Raw genomic sequence first — 21,024 nt, forward strand, 5'->3', positions numbered from 1 at the left:
AAGGTGTGTATATGTGTGTGTATATATATAATATGGTGATTACCTCTTGTGTTAGGATGGTTAAAGAAGGAACATCAGTTTTATTTGTAATACAAATTTGAGTCTTTTTCCCATTTTTTAAAATTGGGTTGTTAAATTTTCAGAGTTTTTATACATTGTGGTCAGGTATCCTTTGTCAGATGTGATTTATTTTCTCTAGAGTCTTTTCCTTTTCATCCTCTTAAAGGAGAACAGAAGCTTTTAATTTGGGTGAAATTCAGTTTGTCAGTTTTTTTCATTTATGTTTCATCCTTTTGGTGTATTATAGTATCTGAAAACGCTTTTTTAAACCAGGGTCACAAAGATTTTTTTTTTTCATCCAGCAGTTTTAGACTTTGAGGTACATTTTGACTTACCATCACTTTCAGTTAATTTCTATATATGGTACAAGGTATGGTTTGGTTTTTGGTGTTAGTTTCTTTTTGTATACCGATGTCCTCGTTGCTCCAGCACCATTTGTGGAAAAGCACTGTTGTTCTCCATTGATGTGTCTTTTCACCTCTGTCACAATCAACCGTGTATTTAATGAGTCTATTTTTAGACTTTTCTTTTCCATTAATAATATTACATTAAATTTATAGTAAGTCTTGAAATCAGATGGCATAGGCCTTGTAACTTTTTCTTTTTAGAAAATGTTTTTGCTGTTCTAATTTCTTTTCCCAAGTAAATGTTAGCAATAGCTTGTTGATTTCTTTACACACACCCCACACATACACTCCCCAAATAAACCACTTGCAAATTTAATTGGGTTTTACATTAAATCTATAAATCATTTTAGAGAGAACTGACAATACTGAGTCTTCCCATAACTTTAGTTCATTTTCTCACCAGCATTTTAAATTTCCAACACAAAATCTTGTACAAATTTAAATTTATACCTTAGTATCCCTGTTTTCGATGTTATTGTAAGTGGGTATAATTATTTTATAGATGAGGGAATAAGTAACTTGCCCAAGCTGAAGTGGAAAAGCCACTATGAAACCTACATTAGGTTATAAACCACTACCCTGGTTTTCATTATGATACTGGTTTGCTTATTCTGAAATCATGGTTATAGTGGTGGCAGAGAGGAAGCCCTAGTTTTATGGCAAGAAAAACCCCATTACCATGCAGGTATGATTCCTCCAGAGTTTATGGATTTCCTGAGTTTAGGTTTTCCAGATCTGCTCAGATCATAAACCATGGTTGTCTTAATTTAGAAGCCTCTGATCAGTACAGTTGTGAACTAGTGTTTTTAAGTATATCTTACCCTGTAGTTAACTAGTATGAATTATTTCATTTTTAAAAATACATACCCTTAGCATTTGAATGCCTACCGTGTGCTCACCAGTACAGATACAAAGATGATTTCTTGAACAACTCCCATGGGAGGCTAGGTGGGGAGGAATACATTTATTGTAGTAGTATAGTAAACACTGTAATAAATGCATACACATGGTCAGTGATGGAACAAAAGCTTGTACTTGGTTGCAATTAAGAGTAGCTGTACTCTTGTTTCATGTTTTAGAATTCCTTTTAAAAAATAATTTGAAAACAATTAAGTGGAAAACATGTAAAGGGCTTTGAGAGGGAGAAATCTGTCAATCATTTCATAAGGATTGCTTTTACACTTGATGGGGAATCATTAGGAAAGACCAGTTAATAAATAACCTCTGCTAAGTCACTTCAGTCGTGTCCGGACTCTGTGCGACCCCAGAGACAGCAGCCCACCTGGCTCTGCCGTCCCCGGGACTCTCCAGGCAAGAACAATGGAGTGGGTTGCCATTTCCTTCTCCAATGCATGAAAGCGAAAAGTGAAAGTGAAGTCGCTCAGTCTTGTCTGACTCCTATCGACCCCATGGACCACAGCCTACCAGGCTCCTCTGTCCATGGGATTTTCCAGGGAAGAGTACTGGAGTGGGGTGCCATTGCCTTCTCTAATAAATAACCTAGGCATGATAAATACAATATGGTGTCATACAGTGTAGGAAAGTAAAAAAGGTTCAGTGTGAGTTTCATTTCAAAAGGTGAGGAACAATATTTGAGTTTTTACATTAAGACTTGATTTTTTGCAATTGTAGATTTCTTCTGACTTAACAGCATTTTGATAAATGTATTAATGAGAATTAATTTGTAATCTGAATTTGCTCTTCAAATCTTGAATATTCTAATGTTTCAATAAGTTAAATATATTGAGGATTTACAACTTAATTTTTCTTATTTTTCAGATTGCCTTGTGAATGATAGAAATGAAAGTGAATGGATAGTCTTATCAGATAAGTGTATTTTGAGTCTAAATGTATTTGATTTTTTCCATAAGATGGCTCTAGTAGTAATCTTTATTTGAAACAATCTTATTACATTGTATCACGACAGCTGGCATATCAGCATGCACTTTAAAAAATGTTAAAAAAATGGGTGAATTTTTGTGTAGCTATTTTAATATTGAAGATGGAAGAAGAAAAACATTTTCAGTATATTGTGCCTTTTTATTTCAAGAAAGGTAAAAATGCTACTGAAACAAAGATTTGTGCAGTGTATGGAGATGGTGCTGTGACTGATCGAACATCTTGCAAGTAGTTTGCAAAGTTTCATACTGGAGATTTCTCACGGGATGATGCTCCCACTTAAACTAGCTAAAATTTGATGAAAAGTGTCTGTAATTAATCAATAGAAAAAGCATAGTCTTCCGTCAGGATAATACAAGACTGAATGTTTGATGACCAGGCAAAAACTGTCTTAGCTTGGCTGGTAAGTTGATTCATTTTCCATATTCTCCAGATAGTAAGCCTTCAGATTTATATTTAGTTTGGTGTTTAAAAAATTATCTTAATGGAAAAAATTTCAATTCCCTGGAAGACTGTAAAAGGCAAGTGAACAGTTCTTTGCTCAAAAAGATAAAAAGTTTTCGTAAGCTGGAATTAAAAAGTTGCCTAAAAAATGTCAGAAGATAGTGGAATAAAACAGTGACTACATTCTTCAATAAAGTTCTTGGTGAAAATGAAAAAATGTGTCTTTTTTTTTTTTAAACTTAAAAATTGAAGGACCTTTCTGGCCAATCCAGTATTTGTAATCTGTAAACCAAAACTGTATTCTTTAAAACGGTGTTTTTTTTTTTTGATACCAGTATCGAGATTCCTGAAAATAAATTAGTAACCTTGTGAAAGCAAAATGTACCTGCCATTTTTTTCTCTCCCCAAGACTGGTTATACCTCAGTTACAAAGTGCCCATGCAGTTGTACCTAGATTATTTATTAATCCTCTGTATAGTATATATAGCTAGATACATGTGCTTGGTTTTAGATTTATCTGATTATGTTTTGAGGTGGCTTAACTGCTCAAATTTAAATTTCATTAGAACCACTGAGTGAACTCCTGGAGTTGGTGGTGGACAGGGAGGCCTGGCGTGCTGTGATTCATGGGGTCGCAAAGAGTTGGACATGACTGAGTGACTGAACTGAACTGATCTGATTGGCTATTCCAGTGTGAATTTAAGAACAGATGTACTCACAGTATGATGAAAATAGAAGATACATGTGCCATTCATACTTGGAAGTATAGAATGGTCAGACACTGGCTTAGGTTATTAAGCTTATTACCCAATTTAATGTTCTTTAGGTGTTTCTCCAAGGCCACTGGGGTCATTCTCAGTTAAATACATGAGTTGTAAAATGTAGCAGATAATTTTACATAAAAGCAGCCATGATAATGAGAATTGGTTTTCAGTTGTTTGTATAGTAGTTAACTATTCTCACATGATTTGCTGTTTGAACTATACAAATGCTCAAAGTCCAGCAACACCCTACTGCCAAACTCTGACCTCAGGAAAGTATGACAGTTGAATGGAGTGATACTGGCATGAGGCCAATCAGGGTGTATGTATACCTAGGATACTTGGCCTGAGTTCAGATTGTTCCTCCTACAAGTGCTACTGTTCCTTGAAGGCAACAAAACTGATTATTCCACTCAATAACAGCTTGTTTACAAAGCACTTACATATGCATTCTATTTTTAAGCATAAAATATGGCTTTTTAAGTTTGAACTTACAGATCAAGAAATTTTTTAAGTGACAGAATAGGGACTTTGTGAATCCTTAAATCCACTCCTCAAAATAAAAATAAAATTCTAAAGGTTAACAGTGGCTGTTAACCAACAATTACGTCACTAAACACAAAAAGAGCAGTGGCATCAATTACTTATGAAGCTGGTAGATGCAAAACATGACAGTCCAGCAGGATATGATACAGATGAGCGATGGGGTTTTAAATTAATCTGATTCCAAAGCCTCTGTCTACAGTATTTTAACTAAGGAATTTTACAACAGGCATAAAGCTACATCTTAATGCTGAATAAACAAGTGCTCAATTACCCCCACCAGTTTTGTCAGGCAAATATTAACCAAACTTGAATCGTTGTAAGACAAAAATTTAATGAAAATTGGTAAGTAATAATCCAAGGGGCTAAATAGTTACATGGGACTGTATTAGAAATTTAATATACAAATGTTACATGTTATCATCATCTGATTCATCTTCTTCCTTCAAAGATTCCTGGTAAGAGAAAAACAGTGTTTAAAATCAATTTTTAGCACTGCTATAACAACCTGAATCTAAGTGCCTGTCATTCAAAATTCTTTATAAGTAAACTGGAACGCTGGTTTAGAATGTTAGATTTTACTTGAATGTCTTAAGTACATCCTGCTCTATCAATGACAATATTCTTGATAGGATACACACAGTATGAAAGCATTAAATGTTCTCAAAAAACCTTGCCATTTTCACATGCACAAAAAAGTTTTTTTGGAACCAGGGCAACTTTATCCCCATTGAGGATAACCTAGAAAGTTTCTTTTAGTTCAGCTCAACTCAGAAGTGTTATTTAATACAATTCAACATATTTCCATGATGCTTTTACCTTGAGCTGTTTTCATGCTATGGCTTACCTTGGCATATTTCTCTGCCTCTTCCCTTACATCTTTAGGAACTATTTCATGTCTTCCATTAGTTACTGTAAATTAAGCCATATATTTAAATGAATTAAAAATGAGAATCACTGTGATTTGAAAAGACTAAACAATCTAGCCAATCCATAGGTAATACCAGGTTCTTTGACCTCATCTTTTTCCTTCCCCTACATAAGCACTTAAAATAAAGAAATTATGCTATGGTTTTTCCAGAAGTCGTGCCGATGTTACAGGTGGACCATAAAGAAGGCTGAGTGCCAAAGAACTGATGATGCTTTTGAATTGTGCTGGAGAAGACTCTTGAGAGTCCTTTGGACTGTAAGGAAATCAAACCATTCAATCCTAAAGGAAATCAAACCATTCAATCCTAAAGGAAGTCAACCCTGAATATTCATTGGAAGGACTGATGCTAAAGCCAAAGCTCCAATACTCTGGCTATCTGATGTGAAGAGCCAACGACATGGAAAAGACCTAATGCTAGGAAAGGTTGAAAGCAAAATGAAAAGAGGGCAGCAGAGGATGAAATGGTTACACAGCATCACTAACTCAATGGACATGAATTTGAGCAAATTCTAGGAGACAGTGGAGAACAGAGGAGCCTAGTATACTGCAGTCCATGGGGTTGCAAAGATTCATGAGTTAGCGAATGAACAATTTATTCACAGCATGATTAGATTTTAAAATCTGTCCCTGAAGCCCTATGGTTGCCTTAATAGAAAAAGGTTACTTCCCAATAATACTGTATGCAATGGGTGTTTCAAAATAAACTACTCACAACTTTATATAGTCTCTTATTAAGCAGAATTTTTCCATCAGTACCTCCTAAATTTATTCTAGCTTTGTTTGTATTAGAAAAGCAGTCAGAACACATTGTGGCCAATACTGCAATTGAATGAATGCTTATTTCATAATCCAGCAATTCCACTCTTAACATATATTTCTAAAATGCTACTACATATGCATGCCACAGTAGATGTAAAGGACATCCACAGCTGCATTATCCCTTTCCGTAAACACTGGAAAGGGCCCAGTTGTCTACTGAAATTCAAGACAGTGCTTACCTTTGTGGAGAAGGTAAGGGTTGTTGACTTAATAGAGGCCTAAGGGTTAGGCAATTTAAATCCTAAAATATAATGCTATGAAAGTGCTGCACTCAATATGTCAGCAAATTTGGAAAACTCAGCAGTGGCCATAGGACTGGAAAAGGTCAGTTTTCATTCCAATCCCAAAGAAAGGCAATGCCAAAGAATGCTCAAACTACCACACAATTGCACTCATTTCACATGCTAGTAAAACTAATGCTCAAAATTCTCCAAGCCAGGCTTCAGCAATACGTGAACTGTGAACTTCCAGATAGCTGGTTTTAGAAAAGGCAGAAGAACCAGAAATCAAATGGCCAACATCCGCTGGATCATCAAAAAAGAGAGTTCCAGAAAAACATCTATTGACTTTATTGACTATGCCAAAGCCTTTGACTGTGTGGATCACAATAAACTGCAGAAAATTCTGAAAAGAGATGGGAATACCAGACCACCTGACCTGCCTCTTGAGAAACCTGTATGCAGGTCAGGAAGCAACAGTCAGAACTGGACATGGAACAATAGACTGGTTCCAAATTGGGAAAAGAGTACATCAAGGCTGTATATTGTCACCCTGCTTATTTAACTTATATGCATGAGAAACGCTAGGCTGGAAAAAGTACAAGCTGGAATCAAGAATGCCCGGAGAAATATCAGTAACCTCAGATATGCAGATGACACCACCCTTCTGGCTGAAAGGGAAGAATAATTAAAGAGCCTCTTGATGAAAGTGAAAGAGGAGAGTGAACAAGTTGGCTTAAAGCTCAACATTCAGAAAACTAAGATCATGGCATCTGGTCCCATCACTTCATGGGAAATAGATGGGGAAACAGTGGCTGAATTATTTTTGGGGGTTTCAAAATCACTGCAGATGGTGATTGCAGCCACAAAATTAACAGACACTTGCTCCTTGGAAGAGAAGTTATGACCAACCTAGACAGCATATTAAAAAGCAGAGACATTACTTTGCCAACAAAGGTCCATCTAGTCAAGGCTATGGTTTTTCCAGTAGTCATGTATGGATGTGAGAGTGGACTATAAAGAAAGCTGAGCGCCAAAGAATTGATGCTTTTGAACTGTGGTGTTGGAGAAGACTCTTGAGAGTCCCTTGGACTACACGGAGATTCAACCAGTCCATCCTAAAGGAGATCAGTCCTGGGTGTTCATTGGAAGGACTGATGTTGAGGCTGAAACTCCAATACTTTGGCCACCTGATGCGAAGAGCTGACTCATTTGAAAAGACCCTGATGTTGGGAAAGATTGAGGGCAGGAGAAGAAGGGGACGAGAGGATCAGATGGTTGGATGGCATCACTGACACAACGGACATGTGTTTGGGTGGACTCCAGGAGTTGGTGAGGGACAGGGAGGCCTGGTGTGCTGTGGTTCATGGGGTCACAAAGAGTCAGACAGGACTGAAGTTACTGAACTGAAAACTGAAGGGTAATTTGGCAGGCTGGTCTACTTGTTGACCAAATTAGAGTTTACACTAATGTATCCATGCTGTTTGTTGTTTGTGTACTTTTCTATGGGTACAGGCTATTACTAATTCTTTTTTAAGATTGAAAAAAAAATGGCACTTATAGTAAATTAGGCTTGGTACAGATGACTCTGAGAGCAAATAAGTACAGAGTAATCACTTACTTTCACCAACCCAGCTGAGCTCTAGTTCAAAAGCTTTATCCTTAACTTCATCATGTACTATGTAAATTCTAGAAAAGAAAGAAGAAATTAACATCTGGCCATCTACAAACATAGTTCATGCACCCACTCAGCAAATCAACACCCCTTCCTAATATAAGGATTTATAAAATTATACACACAGTATAGTCTATATTATGAAAATTAACTAGGACTGATAAAAAATTAAACACTACAAAGGATTCACTATACCTTACACCTTTATACAACCCAAGCTGTTTACTTTGATACATTCTTTCAGAGACAGAACTAAGATGTCTCATAAGGAAGATTCAAATGGGAGAAAGGTATTATCTGTGCCTTTCCAGGATATTCAGTATTTTCCACTCATTAACTGATTTTTAAACAAAAACTAATTTATTAGTTTACAATTAGTCTTCATTCTGCATTTTCTTGGCAGGAATATTTTTAAACCCCTTTATTATTCTGGATGTCCCTAAACCTGGCCTTTAAACAGTACAAGACAAACTGCAGCAAACCAGGAAGCAGTGTCACACAATATTAAAAGTAGAAGTAAAAACAAGGCTTCCCTCGTGACTCAGTGGTAAAGAATCTGCCTGCCAATGCAGCAGATGGGTTTCATCCCTGATCCCAGAAGATCCCACTTGCTGCAGAGCAACTATACTATGGGCCCCAACTACTGAACCTGTGCTCTTAAGAGCCTGGGAGTTGCAACTGCTGAAGCTACCAGGCCACAATGAGGAGCCTTTGCACAAGGAGAGAAAAGCCTGAGCAGCAATGAAGACCCAGCACAGCCAAAAATAAAATTATTTTTAAAAAGTAAAAGTAAAAACAAGTATTAGCAAAGCTTTTTTTTTAATTTTATATTTTACCATCTCCCACCACAAAGTAGCAAAAGTAATTTGGAGGATATTCCTAAAGCCTTGCTATAACAGCTGTAACATAAGAAAGCATCTTAAACTTTCCAGAACTAAAAGATGCATAGTACTTCATTTTATTAAATGATGAAAGGATGGCTTTCCTACACAGAACAATATAAAAATAAAAGCTGTTATAACAACTGATACCCAGACAAGTTCTCGATGAAGGAAAAAAACTGTTGCACAATTCAATGATTATTTACTTTTTATTAGTTCTATTATATGTTAGTTGCCAGTGTCCTCTAGGTTGTCGTTATTAATAAATGACAATCACAGAATGGAATGGATTCCCCTTCACAAGAAAGGGCAAGGGTCTCATGGTAAAAGGCAGTGGGGAAGGAGGGTGTCAGTAGCAGGAGTGATAGATTGGTATAAAATTATAAAATACTTGTGATTTTAATATTTTGTTACAACTATCAGTACGGAGATTAAGAGTATCATTCAAATAATAGGTTTATCATCAGATGATAGACCATCCTGGACATTTTTTCCCCTTGCATGTATTATTAGATGTAAAACCTGCTGACTCGACCATGATGACGTAGTTCTAATGTGGAACAGAGGTGTTATGAATTCTCTGGAATATTACATTTATTACTCTTTAACTCTGAAAAGCTGACTATAAAACCAGCATTTTATTAGATTTTTTGAAATACTAAATGCCTGCATTCTTTGATCTAAAAAAATAATGTATTTTGAAGCATGGTCACTGAGATTTTACTGGCATTGTTGTTGCTTACTACTACTGTTACACAGCTTTCTACCCTAGGTATCTGTAACATAAACTACTTCAGGCTTTCTTAAGCTATTTCTAGATGTTCTGAAATACTTCTCTATTCATCTTGTTATAAGAACTTCAGCTGTAGACCTTAAAGTTGTAACCTAAGGTTAATATTATTGGGACTTGTGAGATTTAAGAAGTCGGGAGCTAGCAAGAAGTCTAGAGGTTCACCATATCCTCCAAATCTTGAATTCTGTCAATGGAACAGGAGTATATTTTATCAAAAGCTATTTTTTCCCATCCTATTCACTGTCACTTAAAATGAAGCCTCTCAGAATGTTGGATTCACCTTCTTAAAATTAATGCAATAACTAATTTACAAACAAAACAGCCTCTTAGGATTAATGTATAAGGTAAGGTCAAGTAAAATATTTGTCAGTACTAATGAAAATTGCAACTTACATCTTTGCAACTTCTTTAACAACATCACGGCAGGTCATTTCTTTCATCTACAGAAAATAAAATATATATTCATTATGTTATGAGTCAAAGGAAGAACACTTTCCACTTGTGTAACTTTTCAGATTCTTTTTGCAACTTTTATCAGTAACCTATGCTCTTGAGATAAGATTCTTAAACATAAAACCAAGGAAAATAACCTGAAATTCAAAAAGACCAGAACCTAAGTTTTTTATTGTTTAATGTTTTTTAATGATTATTCAGAAAAAGCCTTGGGCACCAATAATTTTGTGAAATATATTAAAGTTTATAAAAATCTAGACTCCTTTATGAATTTATTCACAGGCAGACCCTGACACTTAAAAGATTACCAAGAAATGTTTTTTTTCTTTATAGTGAATTCAGGATAATAAAAAGCAAACAAACCACAAATACTTCTGCTGCTGCTGCTAAGTCACTTCAGTCGTGTCCGACTCTTTGACCCCATAGGTGGCAGCCCACCAGGCTCTGCCGTCCCTGGGATTCTCCAGGCAAGAACACTGGAGTGGGTGGCCATTTCCTTCTCCAGTGCAGAAAAGTGAAAGTGAAGTTGCTCAGTCGTGTCCAACCCTCAGCGACCCCATGGACTGCAGCCTTCCAAGCTCCTCCGTCCATGGGATTTTCCAGGCAAGAGTATTGGAGTGGGGTGCCATTGCCTTCTCCCAAATACTTCTATATGCTAGATAAATAGGAATAAATTATCCCTCATGAAACTGTTCAAGACAAAACTGCAAAATGTGAGGGAAAGCTCTGAAGAACCAAGATCTGAGTGGAGTCTTAGAACACAGATTTATCTGATTTGATTATAAGGAAGATAAATTAACTGCAAAAGTGAACATATGGAAATCAAGGCAGAAAAACAGCCTTTAGATGCCTGGCAGAAAAGTCTGTTATACTAAAGGTACTGCAAGTAACCAGTGCAGAAATTTTTTTAAGTATATGTGTTTCTGAACACATTTGACAAAATTTTTTAAAATGCGCAAACCTGGTGTTCATATTCTGAATATGTGGAGGATGGAAAATAGTGAAAAAATAATGAACAGTCATACAGCAATCCAAACTTGAGGTAGTTTAACTACTGCATCTCTAAATTGGGCTCATTAATATTTTATTTTTTGTGTTTTTTTAATATTTACAAATCTTGATGCCCCAGCTGATAGAAGTAGGAAAAATACTGGAAAGCAACAACTGTTCAATCTAGACAGAGATGTTTATTTTATGGTATTTTTTCTGATTGAATTTCTGATTAAATTTTTTCATGGCAAATTGGGGGTGAAGAAAAGGAAAATACCGATATTCATATTTTTACCCTTACAAGTTAAGTTCTATATTTAGTAGATTAATTGTAACATACAAAGGTAAACTTAAACTTGAAGCGATACATCTTAAATGTCAAATACATTTTTACATATGTTGGTAAAATTTACTTTATAAAATTATGTTCTTGGTAAACAGAACACAAGTAGAAAAGCAGACCAGAGTAATGATTGAGAGCAGGGGCTGGCAAACTCTGTTAAAGGGCCAGGTAGTAAATATTTTAGACTTTCATCATAGGGATAAGGTTTTCGGTCTCCATTCCAACTACTAAACCCCACTGTTGTACTAGAGCAAAAGCAGCCAGCGACTGAATATGGCTATGTTCCAATAAAACTGTAAAAAGCATCGCAACTAGGGATTATCATACAAAGTCAAGTCAGAAAGAGAAAAACAAGTATGTGGAATCTAATATATGACACAAATGAACTTAATTATGAAACAAAACCAGACTCTCAGACAACAGAGTTGTAGCTGCAAAGGAGAAGGGAGCTAGTGGAGGGATGGAGCAGGACGTTGGGGTTAGCAGATGTAAGCTATTACATATATAGAATGGATAAACAAGGTCCTACTGTAGCACAATGAACTACACTCAATATCCTATAAGCCCCTAGTAGAAAGAATATATGACAGAAAAGACCACTAGTCTAAGAGTTACAAGGTCTTGGATTGTTTGTAAGCAATAGTCTATGACTCTAGCCAGTGTGTTTTAACCGAGGGTTGGACTTGGGCTAAGTGATCTCTAAGGTCCTTTTGTCAATTTTATCAATCCTAAAATACCAAACATAAATTAGGTCTTGGTGTTAAATTCTAAGCACTAAAAGCCTAGCATTAAAAAAGCTGAATAAGTGAATTAGTTGAGCAAGGTTCCAGTATAGCATTAACATTAAATGTACAAGAAGATTTTGTCACTGTAATTTACCAAAATACTGCTAAATCATATGCCTGTCTTTTAAGGAAGTTTCTGATAAGCAATGAAGAGTTGGTGGGTACTATTTCAATGTCAAGTTGATCAATTTATAGCTAAAAGGAAAGCCAGCAAATTTTTAAGAAACTTTTTCCACACTAATAGACGTTGGGAACAAAGGAAAGAGAAGCAAAGGAGCGCAGACTTTAATGTGTAAGACTTCAGACAAAAGCTGTTTTCTAGTTGAAAGAAATGATACAGTAAAAGACCAAAGTTCTGAACCTAAGGGGCACAGGGTTCGGTGAATGGGTCTCAAGGATTTTGTGAAATTATATGAAATTTTTTTTTTTTTAAGATTAGACAGCCATAAAAATCATAAAAGGACCCATGACACAACTCTAAAGATAATATGCTGCCAGCTTTCCTGCTCAACTAATCTAGTAGCTTCAGAAAGCTTGACTCAAAATGGCAGACCACACTTGGACTAAAAGCTTTAGTCTGTGGTGATGAAACTTAACCACATGAGAATAATGGTATAGCAGAATCACATGAGAATAACAGTATAACAGAATCACTTGAGAATAATGGTATAGCAGAATTTTAAACAATAAAAATTATTACCTGAAGCTTTTCAATTTCTGTCTTTGCAGCCTGCCTTGCTTTGCCAATGGCACAGCCCCAATAACCCTATTTAAAAAGAACACACACCAAAAAAAAAAAGTATTATTAAATATACTATCATAAGTTATTAATGACTACTGTTTCTATTTAAAGATTAATAAAAGGATGCTAAATGACATTCAAAAGCACATATGGAGAAATACAGTAAAAAGACATTTACTAAAATGAATAACAAGGGACTCAAAAAGTTTAAAATATCAAACTTAAGTATAAAATAACTTGGATTATTTTCAAGAAATATCCCAAGGAAAACAAATTATATCATTTTAAACACACACACAGAGACCATGAGCTAGAGGTATATCTGAGGCTGGAAATAGAAAAGAAATTAGCTTTATGAACTGAAATGACTTTTGAGAGAAAGAAATCATTCCTAAGAGTTAAGTACTCTAAGCCTTCTTAATGTATATATACACGTTTTTTGGCAGCACCAGTGCAGCTTGTGGAATTTTCAGTTTCCCAACCAGCAGGCAGTGAGAGCATGGAGTCCTAACCCATGGACCACCAGGGAATTCTCTAATTTATATTGTAAAGGTTTTTTTTTTTAATTAAGTATGCCCATTCATACTTGTATAACTATATTCGTATATAATGACAAAACCTAAAGAGCCTTAATTTTGTTAATGAGTATAAAAACCATTAAAATCTCAGAAGACACTTTAAGAAAAGATTATTAGAGAAAGATCCAAGAAATCCCACTTAAAATCCTTTGTACTGGGGAATTCCCTGGCAGTTCAACAGTTAGGACACAGGCTTTCACTGTCATGGACCTGGGTTAGATCCCTGGTTGAACCCTGTTCAGGAAACTTAGATCCCACAAGCCATGTGGTGCAACCAGAAAAACAAAACAAAAACCCAAAACATCATCAAAAAACCCAAAAGACTTAAAAAGGGAGGGCATTATATTCCTTTTAAAGACACTGCTAATATTTATGGTAATAAAATAGCACATATTCAAAATTTTATGTTGACTATGCAGTTTCTCCATGGCAACCCACTCCAGTATTCCTGTCTAGAGAATCCCAGGGACAGAGGAGCCTGGCAGGCTACAGTCCTTGGGGTCACAAGAGTTGGACATGACTCAGTGACCAAACCATGCAGTTTCTACAGTAGCATATTAAAAGCCACAAATCTGGGACTTCTCTGGTGGTCTAGTGGTTAAGAATGCACACTCCTAACACACAGGGCACAAGTTCAATCCCTAGTCAGTTCACTAAGATCCCTCATGCCATGTGGCACAGTCCAAAAAAAGGTCACAAATCTTCGCTCTGTCTCATACCCATAAGGTTCTTGTTATTAATGTTAAATAAGAAAATGTTAAATGAATATTAAAGAAACATCATATAATCTGAATATATGATTTAAGTGAGAGACCATTAAACTGGAATAGAATTTCAGAAGATTCAAAATTAACTCACATATGAAACACCCGATGGGTCAATCATGTAGAGCTGTGCACCGTCATTCACACTGTAAGACCCTAACATGAAACTGCACAAAAGTAATACTTTTAAACCGTGGTTCTTAATACCAGAAAAGTATTAAAAAGTACAGTGATAAAAATGCAATTTTCTTTCTAAGATAAACATTGACTAATACCCATATAACTGACAGTAAGCACTTTGATAATATAGTTTGGATAAAAACTAGTATATACTTGAAAACGTTCAAAATTCATGTGCCTTGGTTTAGTATTAAACTTTCTAATCAACCTTTCCTGCGAGGATAGCACTGCAGGGAAAGGAGTACTGACAGACAGACATAACATGAGGGCCCAAGAGCTAAAGGCATAAACATGAAAAAGCCAAGGGAACAAAATTCTTGCTATGAACACACTGAAGCTACCTCAAACTCTTGTTCCACCCTTCATTCTTTCTTGGCTATTCCCGAATATTCCTCCAATTACTTTTCTGCAGTAACCCAAATTGATTCAATGCATTTTTTATGTACAACAAAATTAAAATTAGGGTACTGAACAATCATATGAATTACTGATTTTTTTGAAATTATAAATAGAAACCAGCCTCATCTTATATTACTACTTCATGGGCAGAATACCATAACAACCAATTCCCATTAAGAGCATTTTACCTGTTGCTTACAGAAGATAAGACAGAAACTAATGAAAAAACTGAGATGTCAGTACAGTTGACTACGTAATAATAACAAATGAACTCTATTTAAAATCAGTTTGCGGGGCTTCCCTGGTGGCTCAGTGGTGAAGAGTCTGCCTACCAGTGCAGGAGACACAGGTTCGATCCCTTATCTGGGAACATCTCACATACTGCAGATGAGCCCATGACCACAACTATGGAACCTGTGCTCTAGAGCCCAGGATCCACAACTGTGGAAGGCCATGCACCGTACAGCCTGTGCTCAACAGGAGAAGCCACCACAGTGAGAAGCCCACGCACCACAACTAGAGAGTAGCCCCTGCTCTCCACAACTAGAGAAAAGCCTGCACAGCAACAAAGACCCAAAAATAAAAATTTTTTTAAATTTTTAATAAAATCAGTTTGCAACTTCCTGAAAATGTCTGGATCTAATTTCAGAGATTCCTCCCCCCCCCAAGTTTTATTAATAAATAATTGACATGCATCACTACATTAAGTTTAAGGTATACAGCATAAAGGTTTGATTTATATACACTGTGAAATGCAATGATTACCACAGGTTTAGGTAATATCCATCATCTCACATAGATACAATAAAAAAAGTTCAACTACTTCTTGATGAAAGTTCATTTCTTAAGGGTATAAAAGGCTAATAAGATGCTGGGAAAACAGATAACTGTAGTACAGATATTACTGAATATCTCACTAAATTTCATACCTGCAGCCAAAAGGTCTAACAGCACTGTAGAGTGTATACGCGTGTACATACATGGCCACTCTATCTGCAAGATGCTGTGGGGGTAAAACAGAAGAGTTTATTAAGACTCTTCTCTTGCTGTTCCAGAGGCTCAACTGTTATCAACTTACTTTTAGTGGAATGTTATATCCAAAGTTAGATCTAAAGTTGGAAGCCTCTTCTCTTGCAATGTCTGCTAAAGAACGAGCGTCTGCCAACAAACCTGCTACTGCCTGGAAAAAAAAAAAAGTACCAATTAACATTCCTATCACAAATGAAGGAAAAGTATGTGACTATGATAGGCTTACTTGATATTTTTAACAAGCATCATCATTAGAATAAATTAGTTTGGCTTAAAGGTCTTTGCAAGAATCAGACACAACTTCGTGACTAAACCACCATCTTTGCAAGGCATTCTGGAATTTCGATGCTTGAGTATGGGATAACAATTTGGAAATTTCCTAACTGTGACTTCATTCTTTTGTCAAATGACCACATTAAAAAAAATTCCATGTCTCCCTAATTCCCACTTCATTATAAAGACTAAAACCACCACAAAGAAGAAAAAAACCATGGGTTTTGGTTAGAACTGGTTTTTAATAAAGCCATTCTATGTTTAAAAAGTTATTAAAAGTTTTTATTTAAAAGGCATAACCTCAAACCTCCTTTCTATTTCAGTGTACTAATAAATTGTAATGCCAAAGCAAAACATGACAAACCACAAATCTAGTGGCTTAGAACTGCAGTTACCAAACCACACACTGAGATATCCCAGGGAACTACAGTAAACTCAGAGTTGTGGGGTGTTTTAAGTTTTGGGGGAAACACATATTGAAGTAGTTCAGTTTCAACATCAGATCATTCCACATTCCCTTCAATGCCATCGGGTCACTGAGAAGCTGGGGCTGCCATGATAGAAAATAAGCACTGTGCAAAAATCATTGTGAAACAAGAAGCAGGGTGGGGTGGGGCATAGCATCGAATCCAATTCCAAACTTTAAGAAACTGCAGAGTACACATTAGTAGTTGTAGTTGTTTGAAAATAAAAACATTATTATCTTCCTGTCATATGGTGAGGTTTTGTTTTTATAGCTACTAAGTTGTTAGAACATAACTAGTTATTTAGACCTACATATATAATACACAGAACCACTGGGCATTTCTTTTGGTCTAGGGAAGCCATGAAAACAGAAATGTTGGAACAGTTACAAGTACTGGAAACCACTGACATAAGATTTTCAGAATAAATGTTATCAAAAATTTTAACAGCCTTTTCTTCTACTGCCACCTAGTAATAGTAATGATTATGAAAATCCTTAATCCATTACTGATCCACTCATAACATGCTAAGCATTTTACATAATTACACATGAGGACAGGCACTATTACCAGCATAGTTTTGCAGGTGAGGAAACTGGAGTTTAGAGTAACCCAGGTAGTAATTTTCATGATTTAAATAATCTTCCATTGCTTTGGATAAAACTCACTGTGAAGTTTAATAATCTGTCAAAGTACTTGAAGATGACAATCGTGGAGACAGACTATCAATCCTTCTTTTTTTCTCCAACCTTCTTCAATGTCTAATGTTTTGCCAATTTCCAGTTGCAAGGAATGCCATCAGTTTTTAATAACAAATGGGACAAATTTGAAAATACTAGGAAAATCTTTCCACCACTGAACTACCTACAAGCATATATGATTTTTTTTTACTAAGTAAAAGAAAGCAGAATTCACTAATTCCCTTCTATCAGTTAGGTTACAATCTGGCCAAGTTTCAGGAAAACATACCAGTTTCATTGGTAGTAATAAATTTGTTCAGGAGGGAAAACAGATTCAGAAAAATAACTGAAGGAAAAAAAATGTATCTGTAGCTTTGTAGATTACTGGTTATATTTTGCTAGTCCTTTCTGTGTTGTGTGTAACACATCTTATTTAGAAATACTAATAACAAAGCTACCAATACTTCAGCAGAATGAGTGGATCCTACAGAATCTCACCCTGAAGAATGGGCTCTAGAGTAACACACAGACCATGGAGACCCAAGTACGAATCCCAGCACATTTCGTTACCAGCTGAGTGTTTCTTCATCTGTAAAAATGGGATTAATATTACTTTCACTGGTTTGTCAAGATTACATGAGATAATTGATGTAAAGAACTTCTGGCATAGTACCTAGCACACAGAATATGTATTCCCTTTTCTTCCTTGACTTTTCAGAAAGCAGGGTTAAAATCACTTTTCTCTTTTTTCTGGACTGTTATACTTACTGAATAAAGTATGATATTTATATAGGATGACTTCAGTATACCTCAGTAATCTTATTTATGCCATACCAGCTGCATGAAATAAATATAGTGATGCTTATGAAGCTACTAAAAAGGATGTGCTCACTTTTCCTTTCGTCAGACATCCTTTCCTGATACTCCACCTTACTATAAAGGTATTTTCTTTCTGATAACATCTTCAGTTTGACAGTTATCCCCAGAAAGGATACAAAAAACTAAAGACTTATTGCCTCTCAAGCATGTGCCTTGATTGGCGATCTATGCTGCCAAGATTTTTTACCCAAGCTTCTCACTCCTCTCCCCTCCTCATTTTCTTCAACTTGGTTTTTCGTATGTATCTCCAACTGGATTATAAGAATTCTACCAGTATTCTTCCTGGAAAATTCCATGGGCAGAGGAGCATGGTGGGCTACAGTCCATGGAGTCACAAAGAGCTGGACATGACTGAGCAACTGAGCATGTATGCACGCACCTTTCTTTTAGACAGTGAACTGTTCACAAACCAGTCTTTCTGATTATTTCTATGGCTGCTCTCTGATCTGTTTTTGCCTCAATGCTAAAGTAATAAATAGGTTCTTATAATTAAATTTTTATATATTCCAGTTAATTACATCACAAGAAACTGGACAAGGCAAAAAGGAACATTTTTAAATGTGACCTTACCATTCCAACATGTCGATCAACATTAAAAAGTCGTTTGTTGGAACCTTCTTCATAAAGTTTGGACAGGACTAATTTTTCTACCCCAAAGACAACGCCGTCTTTACATCTGATTCCAATAGCTGTACTGAAACAAGTAGAAAAAAATCAATTTTTTAAACTGAAAATAAAAGAAACTTTGTAAACTCAAGTTAAAAAAACAAAAAACAGGCAAATCTGTTTCTTAGAATATATCAAGTTTTTAAAGCAAATACATTTGAAAACTAGAAAGGGCAAACATCCTAAAGTGTGATGAATTAGATCCATACAAATAATCATGTGACCAAAACAAAAAAAATTTCGTATCATGACATGGAAAGATAATACACAAATGAAAAAAGATGCTAACAAAATGCATAACTAGTGGCACAGTATCTAGCATATGCTGGCTCTCTTATGACAAATGCTGACTAGTCATGTCCATTAAAAATGATACATAACATGCATATAAATGATAGGCTACATACAAAATAAAAAGTTAACAGTTTCTAATCTGGGTGGGAATATTATAATTATTTTCCCTCCTTTTGCTTTTTCTGCATTAACAATGTGTTGCTTACAGTAAGTGTAAAAGAATAAACATTCTGTTCAACTGTTTAAAACAAAATTGATCAAAAAAAAAAGTAAAATGTGGAGAAATTATATACCGCCATTTCAAGAAAAAACAATTACTTTAACTCTAATAATTCTTTTAACAAAGAGAATTCTATCAGAAACAACCAGAAAAATGAATTGAGCCACATGCACAAATTTTATAAAGAATTTCAGACACTCCTTCCCCCACACTTCAGGTACCTTTTCAAGTTTAAATTCCTTGGTCCAAATTTCCTAACTCCCAAGAATCTGCAAAGCCCATCTAGCTAATTCAATTTCATACTATAAATTCTGTGCTCTACTGAATTCAACCTCATTGTCGTCCCTCAAACACCATTTTTGCTTTCCAGTCTTTATTGAAGTTATCCTGGGCATCAGAATACACTTCCTCCTCACCACAGCACATTTAAATACATTTCCACAAACTTTCACAAGTTTACTTGAATAGTCTCAGACAGCCTTTCCCAGTTATTACAATTTCTCATCTTCCTCATTTTTCAGAATCTAAAATGTCCCTTTCCCTAAATCAAAAGTTCTCAAAGTGTCGTCTGTCAGGTCAAAATTATTTTTATAAAAATACAGAAACATCATTTGACTTTCTCCATTGTGTGGATGTTTGCACCAATGCTACTGGCTGACTATAAACGGTAGCAGTAAATACCACTCATTGTATTCTTTATTGCTATGCTCAGTTTTGTTTTTTTAACATTTTTAGTTAAGAATGTCCCTGATAAAGTTGTAGTTAATTTTATTAGACATTAATCCTTAAGTATCTTTTTATTATCCTAACAAAAAGCAAGTTAGCCAAAGTTCTTCTGCTGCACATCAAAATATGATGGTTGCCTACAGGAAAAAGCACTGATAAACTGCTTTCAGGTGTGAAGTTTTTCATGGAACATCTGTTTTTACCATCAAAGAATAATTATGGTTATTTCCACTTAGGTATGTGGCAGACTCTTCTCTAAAATGAACAAAACAAGCCTGTCACTTCAAGGAAAACAAAAGAGAGTATTTTCTTGCCAGTGATAAAATCTGAGTTTTCAAACACAAACTGGGGTTTTGGAAAACATATTGGTGGTGATATTACAAAATGTGATGTTTCTAACAGTTTATAATGAAATATGTCTACTTTGGAAGGTTTGTTATAACTCAGTGAACCAGTATTTTCCAAATGACCAACATACAATGTTACAAATCATGCATGGATAAAACATGCAAAGTACAAGACAGTGCAATAGACTTTAATAATAGTACAAACGGTTCATTATTATGTTTTCAGACTCCACACTGCAACTAACCTTTACGAAACTAAAATCTGTCCAGTATGGTACAGTATAAATAAACAACATGCATAAGGTTATTAAATGACTCCTCTCTTTTCCAACCACCTATGTATATGAAGCCTGATTTGGTGTTGCACAAACTTCAACAAAAGTTACAATGTACTGAAGCAGCAGCAACTATGAGACTCTGCCTTTTATTAAGATTCAATTAATCACTGAGATTTTCAAGAATGTAAAACAACGCAATTCTTCTCACCACACTTTTTTTCCATGCTTTGGAAAAGTAATTTTCATTAAAAATGTTATTGTTACTTAAGTATTTTAATAAATGTTAATATAATTATTTGTTAACATGCAATTTTATCACTGTTATTTAAATAAATTTAGAAGTATTTTTTATTTTTTGGTTTTAATTTCAAATACAGTAAATACTGATGAACCAATAACCTGCATAAATAAATGCTCTTTGGGGTGAGCATTATGGTAAATACTTATAGAACCTAAGAGCCTACTTAATTAAATATTCATCAAGGTTCTAATGATTTTTTTTC

At 35.3% G+C, this 21,024-nt stretch overlaps 1 protein-coding gene and 1 long non-coding RNA gene across 3 annotated transcripts in view; one reads left to right on the plus strand and one right to left on the minus strand.

Moving 5' to 3' along the window:
* LOC104994193 overlaps positions 1-3,027 on the plus strand; it is a 14,539-nt gene extending 11,512 nt beyond the window's left edge. For both annotated transcript variants that reach the window (XR_825924.1, XR_825923.1), the window contains exon 4: positions 2,247-3,027. This is a non-coding gene — a long non-coding RNA (uncharacterized LOC104994193). The remainder of the gene's footprint in view (positions 1-2,246) is intronic.
* Positions 3,028-4,428: 1,401 nt separating this feature from the next.
* The window catches only part of PSMA3 (proteasome (prosome, macropain) subunit, alpha type, 3), a 25,499-nt gene continuing 8,903 nt past the window's right edge, over positions 4,429-21,024 (minus strand). The window contains exons 3-11 of the mRNA XM_010847681.1: positions 18,561-18,684; positions 15,744-15,845; positions 15,595-15,668; positions 14,181-14,253; positions 12,703-12,768; positions 9,825-9,871; positions 7,704-7,771; positions 4,962-5,026; positions 4,429-4,569 (exon numbers count right to left, since the gene is read on the minus strand). Of these exons, the coding sequence (XP_010845983.1) occupies positions 4,525-4,569; positions 4,962-5,026; positions 7,704-7,771; positions 9,825-9,871; positions 12,703-12,768; positions 14,181-14,253; positions 15,595-15,668; positions 15,744-15,845; positions 18,561-18,684 (664 nt within the window). The 3' untranslated portion in view covers positions 4,429-4,524. The remainder of the gene's footprint in view (positions 4,570-4,961; positions 5,027-7,703; positions 7,772-9,824; positions 9,872-12,702; positions 12,769-14,180; positions 14,254-15,594; positions 15,669-15,743; positions 15,846-18,560; positions 18,685-21,024) is intronic.

The sequence above is a fragment of the Bison bison genome, unplaced genomic scaffold (genome assembly GCF_000754665.1).
Source record: "Bison bison bison isolate TAMUID 2011002044 unplaced genomic scaffold, Bison_UMD1.0 scf7180017864254, whole genome shotgun sequence".
Classification (NCBI taxonomy): domain Eukaryota; kingdom Metazoa; phylum Chordata; class Mammalia; order Artiodactyla; family Bovidae; genus Bison; species Bison bison.